Raw genomic sequence first — 10,359 nt, 5'->3', positions numbered from 1 at the left:
TCTCATATTATACCACATGTACAGCCATATGCAGAACCGAATCCCCTGGTCTCAGCTAGCCAATGGCAGTTCCCCACGACTGAGACTGAACACAGTCTACAAGGCCTAACTTGAGTTTCCCTACCCTTAGGGTTGAACTCCACTCAGTTCTATTACAAGTTTCCCCTGCCCTTTCTTTAAAGATGTTCAAAGTTGGGAGCTCAGAAAACTACCCTTCATGAGAACCTATGCCTCTGCAGAGTTGGTCTAAGGACTGGCCCAATCAGGACGTTTGAGAATGGGGGGGTGAGGAAGGTCGTGGGGGTGTTTCAAGGGCACCCGCACGGCTACCTTCCTTACTGGGTCTGTAGTCACGCAGTCCAGGAGGTCGCGCACCCGCCGGGTGATCTCAGACAGGCAGGCAGCTGAAGAGACCCTCTCCGGGGTCTTTGGGTCCTTGCTGGGTCTGTAGTCACGCAGTCCAGGAGGTCGCGCACCCGCCGGGTGATCTCAGACAGGCAGGCAGCTGAAGAGACCCCCTCCCGGTGTCACCAATTCTTATCTAAATGCCTCTTAATGGAATGAAAAGGTAAACGAGAGGAGTATTTATTTCCTGATTTTTTAAATAAGATATATTTGGTAGGGCTTAATTGGGTCTACAATTTTTTTTTCTTAACATTGTACAAAAACTTGTTTTATCCTCTGAAAATTTTAAGTGATTTTTGTTTTCATCTTAAATCTCATGTGCCTTTATTGAGAATTATGCTTTCATCATGAGCTTTTTTTAAAATTCATTAAATTTACTGGTACAGCTTAGATATACAATATGCTGACATTCATCATTGGGATTTGTACCTTTACACGATGTAACTTGGTTCTTATTTTTTTCTCATTCCTCTGCCCTTCCTTCAACCCCTCCACTGCTCCCTATTTACAAAGACTTTGTTTCCATTTTTTTTCATTTTCTCATATTAATTCCTTTCCCTTCTTTCCCCTACCCCTCTACTTTCTTACTATTTCATATTATCTACTATGTATATTTATATCTATTATTATATTTATTATTATCTATTATTATATTTTTCTTTTGGTTTTTTGAGACAGGGTCTCACTATGTAGTTGAGACTGACCTGGAACTCACGATGTAGCCCAGGCTGGTTTTGAACTCACAGGGATCCTCCTGCCTCAGCCTCCTGAGTGCTGGGATTATAGGTATGCACCACCATGTCCATCAACATTATATTTCTTGACCAGTTTTATTTTGGATTGGAGAATGTGACATATTTAGTTGAAGATCATATCTACACATGATCTCTGAACAGGGTTAGCTTAAAGGAAAAAGCACACACTTCCTTTTCTCAAAAAAAAAGCAATTATTTTTCAAAGTTTTTCAATGTGCCATACCTTAAAGTTAAATTGCCTCAATCCTAAGTATTGTTTTTCAAAGTGTATTAGAGCTAGGCATGTTGGCATGTCTATAATCCCAATACTCAGAAGGCTGAGGCAGCATTTTTGTGAGTTCGAGGCCAGCCTGTGATACATAGTGAGTTCAAGGCCAGCCTGAAGTACACAGTGAGACACTGTCTCAACAAAACAAAACACAAAATATACTAGGATCCTTTGCACAGGGCTTGTTCATTTTCTACAGTTCCTTCCTGTCACTCCCTCTTCCCTCTACACTGCTCAGACTTATGTGCAATCCTGGATGCTTACCTGCCTCAGGTAGGGACAATCAAATTACAAATGTGGACCTCTGTGGTGCCATGTTCTCAGAAAAGCTAAAACACCCTCATTGCCTTGGTCAGTTAAGTCCAACAAGCAATATTTAGTTTTATGTTTTTCTTAGAAGCATATTCTGCATCAGGCCCTTGTTATAAGAAAGTGAACTTCACAAGAAACTTTGGGTAAAGAATAAAACAATAAGGAGTATGAAGATTTAAAAAAAAATTAAAAAGAATGATCACCCTGGCTCTACTTTGATTTTACAATCATGTCTTCATGGGGCAAGAAAAGTGTACACTTTTATACTTCCATTTAATTAAAAAAGAGTCTTTTCTTTAGCAAAAGTCCTTCGTTTGGAATGTGCATACCTTGTAAGTGGTAAATTGTGCTTTTAATCTAAGACATTACCAAATAAGTAGGACTACCTGAATATTTGAGCCAATAATTCTCATTTGGGAAAATACCAAATATTATATTTGTATTCATATTTTGCCACATATATATATTTGTATGTATATACTATTTCCTATACTACTATATTATCAATGGAGAAATCTACCAATGTAGTAATATATGTGTATATTTTATAGATCTCAATGACGTTGGATTTGATGTACTATAATCATTTTATATCTAGTAATATGTAAGTGCTTTATGTGTTTGTGACCACATATAGTTTGCATATTGTCCATATATACTGATAGGAAATACTTAGGAAAAAACAAACTGTCCTGTTCATAGGGGCCATGTTCTCCTGGACTGGACATGTGTACAAGGAATGACTAATCTTGGGCTTTCTTAGATTCTTTACCTTAGTATATGCTGAACAAAGCCTTATCTGACTTAATAGAGCATATCAGCATTAAATAATAATTTCAAAATAATAAGTACATTAATAATTTGATAATTGAAATTTGTAATATCTTTTATTTCTTGTTGAGCTGTTCCTGAGGTCATGTAAAACAAATTTAATTTATTCACTGCTTTGTGAGGCCCTGTGGTTTTTACACATAGGCCATCTTTTGGTTGTATTTTGACACAAATGTACTGCTACGAGGAAATGATACATGGAGAGATCATAAATAAAAGAAAAATTAAATTTAACCAAATATAGGAATATTTTCACTTGATCTTAATATCAAGTGTATTTAACATAAGCAAACAAAAATGAAAAGTATAACAACATTTCCTTAATAATTCTTCAACCGAAAACTTATTTTTAGGATATCTGTTATATCCTAGATGACATATTTGTTGAAGGACTACATATTATCATACTAGAATCAGAGAAGTAGCCTCTCAAATTGGATTTGAGGAAATATTTTAATTGATAGGTGTGTGATAACTTTCTCTGTTCAGTTGTAATATTTGATTCACTTATAGGGACTTTAATAACGACAAAAAGAACAATACTCTTTATTTAATAATGCATATATTTCCTTGAAGATCCTCCTTTTATTTGGTGGCAAATAGTTTGTAAATCTACTTTGCAGCTGCACCAAAAATTAAGAGAAGTTTCTAATGAAGTTAACTTCATTCAATATTCAAACTTTACTAAACACAGTCATGATGAAAGTCGTTTAAGAACCATGCTTTGCATATTTGTTGATAAAGTGGAATAATGTTACCTATTTCCAAGGATGCATATGAAAAGTATATACATCAATATATAAAAACTCTTGGGCTGGGGATTCAGCTCAGTGGTTCCGCCACCCGCCTCACAAGCAGAAGGGCCCAAGTTCTATCCGGTACCAAAAAAACAAACAAAAAAAAACACAAAAAAACCTCCTGTAACAGGGTCAATAGAAAATAACTGATTGTTAACACCAGTAATTTTAATTGGGTGGTTGTTGTGGTGTTGGTGACTATTTTTGTTGTCAAAGGAGTAAAAATAATACTCCAAGGATAAGTAGTGCATTATGCACTATATTTTCAGGCTTAGGGACTTTTTATAGGGACAGTCTGTAGTGTCTCTTGAGCTGCAGTGTCAGTGTAAGGATGAGAAAGGAAGCCCAGTCTTCTAAGTCCCTTTGATCCTGCTGTTCTCAGCTGTGTGCCTTGTTAGTTCTTATCCTTAAAAGAATAACACTGTACAATCGCATTAATCCAATGTATGGATAATAGCATTATTTTTCATAATAATTATATTAGTATCAATTGCCGATATTTACTTGAGTATTTACTCTGTAAAAGTCCCCCCATCCTTAACCATTTAATTGAAATATAATTTATTCTTTTCAATATCCTTAATATGGTAGGTATTATTATCCCATTTTACAGAAAAATCCCATGAGCTTCAGCAAAGGTTAGGAGCTTGCACAAGGTCATGGGTTTACAAGTGAATGACATGGACCTATCTCTGCAATCTGATTTGAGAAACAAACCCTTAGGCTTAAACTTGTGGCCATTCCGAAGTGTGAAACAGGAAACCAAGACATGTTGAAATGAGCCGTTCACACCAAAATGGTCATAACAAAGAGAGCACTGCTGTTTTACTCTCCATTCAGGGTTCATCTCATCATTTCATAGACCATCATCACGAAAGTATGAAAACTCTTGATCAGTGCATGTTGCTTCAACAGTCTCATTAAAATGGCTACACTGCCGTATATCTTTATTTTAAAGAGTCCTTCTCTGAGTGGCAAATGTTTTCCCACTGGGACATTTACTTCCCATACTTCCACTCCCTGTAGGAAAAGCCTTATCTTCCAGCCGCCAGTGCTTCTATGCCATCTGCACAAACCTTAGAGACATAGCCTTAGGCTTGGCCCGAAACCTTTAGATGCAGAGAACATTCTCTTCTCTGCTGGATTAGTGTTTCAGTATATTTCAAAATAGAAAAGAATATCCTGGTATCAAAAACCACAACTAGAGGAAGTCGTAAAAAGAGAAATAATAATAGTGTGTCTTGTACCTTTTCCCCCAAATTACCTTGTCTGAGAGAGAATTAAAAAGTTGAAAAATTCATAGAATGGGAATGACTTTCCTTTTTAGATGTTCCCTTTAGAAATTAGGGAACTGCCATGTAATTTAGATAATTTGGTTTAGTCAACAGCACTCAGATTAAACCAAGTTTATATACACACTGTCAAACTTATACTGTCAAATAATAAATCATAATTAAATAATAAATAATAATCCCCTGTTTTGTCCCAGGATTATTATTGTTCAGGATTATTATTAAGATCAAGTATTGTATTCCAGTATCTACTTCAGGTGTAAAGTCTATGAATACAGAAATTCAAACAAATTCCTCTTTTTTATTTTGTTTTGTGTTAAATTTTAATTTTTATTACTACATGTTTGCAGCACATAATGATCACATTATTGTGTGGAATTGGTACATGTTCATAACACATCTTTATTCTGTTTCCGTCTCCCACTCCCTACCCTGCTCCTTCCATCTCTTGGTTTCCTCCTCACTTGCAGAAGATAGATCTCCTTTTTAATCAGTTATTTTTGGTCGCCTTTGAGTCTCTCCCTTCACCTTCCCTCTTTCTCTTGATCCCGTTCTCATTTGATAATCATCTCCCTACTTCATGTTATCTATAAGTTACTCTTGATTCTTACATATTAAAGTTGGGGGAACACTCTTTGGGTCTAAATGTTGAAAGAAAAAGACAAGGGCATTACAACAACTTATTGAAATTACTGGGCAGTTAAAAAATAAATACAGTAAAGCCAAAACAACAAAAAAAATTGAAGCATGTTTTATGCTTCTATCCCTTTGATACTTATGATAGAAATCCATGAAGCAAGGAGGTGAAATTCAACATTTTGGGTTGCTTTTCAAAAATAAAAAATCCATATCCCAAAAGAAACCTTGTTTCAATTATACATATTGATAGAATAAATAAATATAGATTTGTTCAAAAATGAAACTTAAAATTTTGTGCTCTGATAATACATGAATAATTGCAAAGAATCATGTGATTGAGTGCCATGATATTTCAGAATAAGGCAAAAATAGCTTACACTTAGATTCTAGGAAGACTAAGAATGCTTATAGCTACTCATTGTTCTAATCGAATTAGATTCAGGTCATTTCAGTAATAAGTCTAACTTTAGAAAAGCAGAGTAATTATGAAATCTGGGTCAAATGAAGTAGTAGTTTAAATTAGAGAGCTGTAAACCTAAGTATCCAAAATTGGTTTCTATTATCTAGAGTAGCCTATCAAGGAATACAAAACAGTGAGGAATACAACATTGTTCTCCTCAAGATAGTTCTTGGAAAATGCTTCCACCTCTAGAGAGTTTTTACTCAGGCATTATTCACTCTGGAAGTAATGTACACCCAAGATGAATTGGAACGTAAAGTTTCCGTGTGTAGGTCAGCTTGTCACTTATGAACTGGATGTGAACAGACATTTACACATTTTCCTAGAGAAACAGAGCAGAAATAGTAGTTAGGTTGTGAGATTGGCCCACAATATGACATTATGCTTTATTTCCACTGTATGCCTAAATTATTATTTTTAAAAACAAATGCCTGAATCAGAGACCTAAGTTTGAAAGAGTGAATGAAGAATTTTATTCAATTCTTAGTAAATGCCTATGGAGTGTATACTGCGCTGATCTTGGCGCAGGGCTATAGTGATCAAGTTTCCTGCCTCCATAAATGACACATTCTGGCAGAGATTCTTTTCTTGTGTCTTTGAGAGGGAGGGGGTTACAGGGCTAACCCAAAATAATACGAAGATTGGAATTATACCAACTTTCCTGTACATCATCCTGAATCTCCACATCATCAAGAACCTCAATTCACTCATAGGATTTTAAATCTCTCACTGATGTCCTTGCTCACATTTACACTAACGGCACACCCTTCCACTTTGTAGTTGCTTACATCAGATTATTCAAGAGACAATGTATCTAACCACACATCCGCTTTATCATGTAAGAAAAAACCCAATTATTACGACAATTCGGTTGCCTGGGGATATATTAGCATAGACCAGTATCACCTTTTTAGTGAGAAAATATTAACTCCTGCACCATAAATATGTCCAAAGGGTCTCCAAATGTTAAAATGTAAGCTGCCAGAAAAATATTTTTTTAAGAAAAACTGAGGACTGGTTAGCATGAAAGCCATAGTGAAAGGTTCTAAAATTTAGAAAATCATCCTTGGAAAGCATTTTCTCTACTTCTAAAAATCTCCAAAGATAGACAATCCAAAATCAACTTTTGTAAGGCTTAACAGCTCTTTCTGTTTTCAAGAAAGTATTCTTAAGAATTAATCTAATTCCTTTGTTGTTACAGCTTAAGTTCATTTTCTCTTCTTTTGTTGTTAATAGATGTATGTTAAGTCATTGTCATATTTGCTCAAAAAATAAGGGATAACCCACTCTGTATAATAATCCTGCTTTAAGATAAAGGAAATCTGAAACCGCAGGCTCAGCACTGGAAAGATGTGACTTCCTTATTTTCTGAGAATCAAATATAAAGTCCATTGTATGTGGAGGCTGAATTTCTAAACATTTTCCTGTAATGGATAACTTTAGAACTTAAATCTCTGTTGGATTATGACAAAGAGTTAATGTTATATATTATCATGTATTTTTGTATACTCGACACTTACCCAAATCTCAAAATGCCCTTGGCCATGGATTTATTGCCATCATGGAGATTTTCTCACGTACATCCATTTGCTTACTTAATCATTACAATCATCATGTGAAGTATTATTTACTTTTAAAGAAAACAAACAAGCTTTAGGAGATCATTTTTTATGATCTCAATGTTAAAGCTAGAATTTAAACTCAAAGAGTCTAATACCAAAGCTTGCATCCTTAATCACTGAAAATTAAACATATATTAACAAATTATAGCCAGGAGCTCATCGGGTTGAGCTAACCAATCATATCACTTGATTCATTTGTCCACAGGTTCAAAGGAAATAGCTACTGGGTTGACATCATACCACAAATCAATCAGATACAGACTGTCTTATTTTTCCTTTTATGCATATATATTTTAATATTTTATAAATAAATTTAGAATCTGCAAATAATGACTCCTGTGAAATATTTGGTTCCTTCTTAAAGGCATGTATATCTGGGTGGAGGTAATTAATTCACCCTTAGGTCAATATGGGTTATGTGTTGTAAAAATGTGACTATCTACTGTATGCATAGTGTAGAGAAAAGATACGACTTTCTCTTTATGCATATGTCAAACGCTTATGAATTTTTTAAATGTTATGTGATAGCGATGCATGAGTTTGAGAGGCCTGCCAATGAATTCATGCAGCATGTTGTTTGGAGTCTAGGATGAGCAACCGTAGTCAGCACTGCCCAGCCCTGCGAGGTGAAGCACCTTGGAAAATGAGAGCACAGGTCAACCTGCACATTTGCATAAATTAACAGTAAAATGAAACACCAGGGACACAGAACGGATTTAGAGTAAACACAATGTCCCTCATGTGGTGATTCCACATTACAACAAGCTTCAATTAGTTATTAATGTGGGGCAGGGCAAAAGGGAGCTGCTGCATATGAGTTATATTTTATAGGATTACTGAGAAATTGCAGGCTGCTTTCCACATCACCTTGGCATGCATTTTCCAAAGGAAATATGCGCAGTGAGTACATGAACTATAGAGAGCTTACATGTTAGGGGGAAGGCATACAGAAACTCCAGTTTCAACTTCTCCAATGATGGTAAAACTGAATGACCTCAGTGCTTATATTTAATTTTAAAAATAGAATAGCCAACTAATGAAACAAACAGCTTCTATGAATTCTAGGTTTCATATACTAATTTAGACATGAGAAGGAAGTATCTATATAGATTTATTTAAATGCTTGAATGTAAAACAGGCTGTGTGTGTATATATAACTAAACAAGCATTATTTGAATCACATTGAATCGGTGTGGTTAGTGTTCAATGAATTGCTACTTGAATTTTGTTTATAAAAGCTTCTTTATGCAACAAAATTAAATATTTATGCTTTGTGTCATCTGCTTGAAAGTTACACAACTGATAAGTTCCATGTATTAAAATATAGAGTCTCTTTTCTTACTTATATTCTCTGTCCTCAGGTGGTATATAAAAATAATGATGTAAGGCTGGAATTATCACGACTTGCCAAACAAGGTGATCCTAAGATGAAGATCCATGGAGTGGTGGCATTTAAGTGTGAAAATGTTGCCACTTTAGACCCAATCACCTTTGAAACACCAGAGTCTTTCATCTCTTTGCCTAAATGGAATGCAAAGAAGACAGGCTCCATATCATTCGACTTCCGTACCACGGAGCCAAATGGCCTGATCCTATTTAGCCATGGCAAGCCAAGACATCAGAAAGATGCCAAACATCCACAGATGATAAAGGTGGACTTCTTTGCTATTGAGATGCTGGATGGTCACCTCTACCTCCTCCTGGACATGGGGTCAGGTACCATAAAAATAAAAGCCCTGCAGAAGAAAGTCAATGATGGAGAATGGTATCATGTGGACTTCCAGAGAGACGGACGGTCAGGTAATATATTATTTTTCTGTGCTATTTATCTGCCTGACCATCTTGCTTTCCTACAAATTAAAGAGTTTCTGCGTTTCATTTTAGAGTAAAGAAAATTGTTATTGTTTCTGTTTAACATCCTATAAAAAATCTGAAAGAGCTAATTAATCATCATAAGTGAGCATCAAAACCAAAAAGCTCAAATGGATTCTCGGATAGCTTCTTAAGCAAACATTCACTGGGTAATCAACTGCCAAATCTTGCAAGAGATTTGATCTTGAATTTGAAAATGAGAAACTACATGGCACTTGTATCTCAACTCTCTCTTATGTCTTTGGATGTTTGGAAGTACTTCAACTGGCAAACATAAAATATGAAAACTACTAGAATGATCCGCACATGCAATCCTCAGTTGAAGTGGCGTACTTTTTCCCAGGGGGGATCTGTGGTATTGAAACCACTTTAATCAATCAAGTAATGTTCAAAGCTCTTCTGTCTTCCAAATGATGTTCCTAAAGGAAAGGTATTTGGCATTCTAACAGCAGGAGCTTATTCCTCTCAGAGGGGAAGATGAGGATGGTGGCAGGGAAAGTTTCCCTGAAGAAACAACATTTACACTGAAATCTTGCTAAGGGGAATAGAGCAGGAGCTTCAAAGGAAAAGAATCATACAGACAGAGGAAATGACATTTGTGGGGATCCTGAGAGAAAAGAGAAAGGAAGTGAAAGGTGAAGGAAAAAAAGAAGAGGAGAAGTAAAAAGACAACAGGAAAAATCTTAAAATACACAGCTATACATAATACTTAGTCCCTTTACTCAATTCTCTGTCCATCTCATTCATGCACCAGATTATCTTCTTGTAATACAAGACGCTTGGATTTCAGTCTCTGTTTATCCACACCCTACCTTTCTTTTTCCCCGCTTCTCATTTGCTTAAATACTATACCCCACACTAGTTTTTCTATTAAAAACATTGTAAGATTGGCTGAGACAATGTTATGAGTTTGTTTTTCTTCATGTATAAAACAATAATTAGGAAAGTCCCATCTCTAACCGAGTGAAGGAGGATCAACATGGATGGGACTGAAGATTCTTAGTAACCTGTCCAGATGACTCTGAGGATTCATCCCACTTGGGACTACCTAGTCTCAATTTGGGACACCTAGTTCCTGAATTCCATAACTTTTTTTTTTTTTTTTT

At 35.6% G+C, this 10,359-nt stretch overlaps 1 protein-coding gene across 13 annotated transcripts in view; it reads left to right on the top strand.

Moving 5' to 3' along the window:
* The window catches only part of Nrxn1 (neurexin 1), a 986,324-nt gene that overhangs the window by 372,151 nt on the left and 603,814 nt on the right, over positions 1-10,359 (top strand). For all 13 annotated transcript variants that reach the window (XM_019206287.2, XM_019206286.2, XM_019206285.2 and 10 more), the window contains one exon: positions 8,743-9,181. In XM_019206287.2, coding sequence (XP_019061832.1) covers positions 8,743-9,181 — 439 coding nt within the window. The remainder of the gene's footprint in view (positions 1-8,742; positions 9,182-10,359) is intronic.

Source organism: Fukomys damarensis, unplaced genomic scaffold, assembly GCF_012274545.1.
Source record: "Fukomys damarensis isolate Sample0158 unplaced genomic scaffold, DMR_v1.0_HiC HiC_scaffold_2, whole genome shotgun sequence".
NCBI lineage: Eukaryota > Metazoa > Chordata > Mammalia > Rodentia > Bathyergidae > Fukomys > Fukomys damarensis.
Note: the sequence above shows the minus strand (reverse complement) of the source record. Positions and strands in the feature narration are given on the sequence as shown.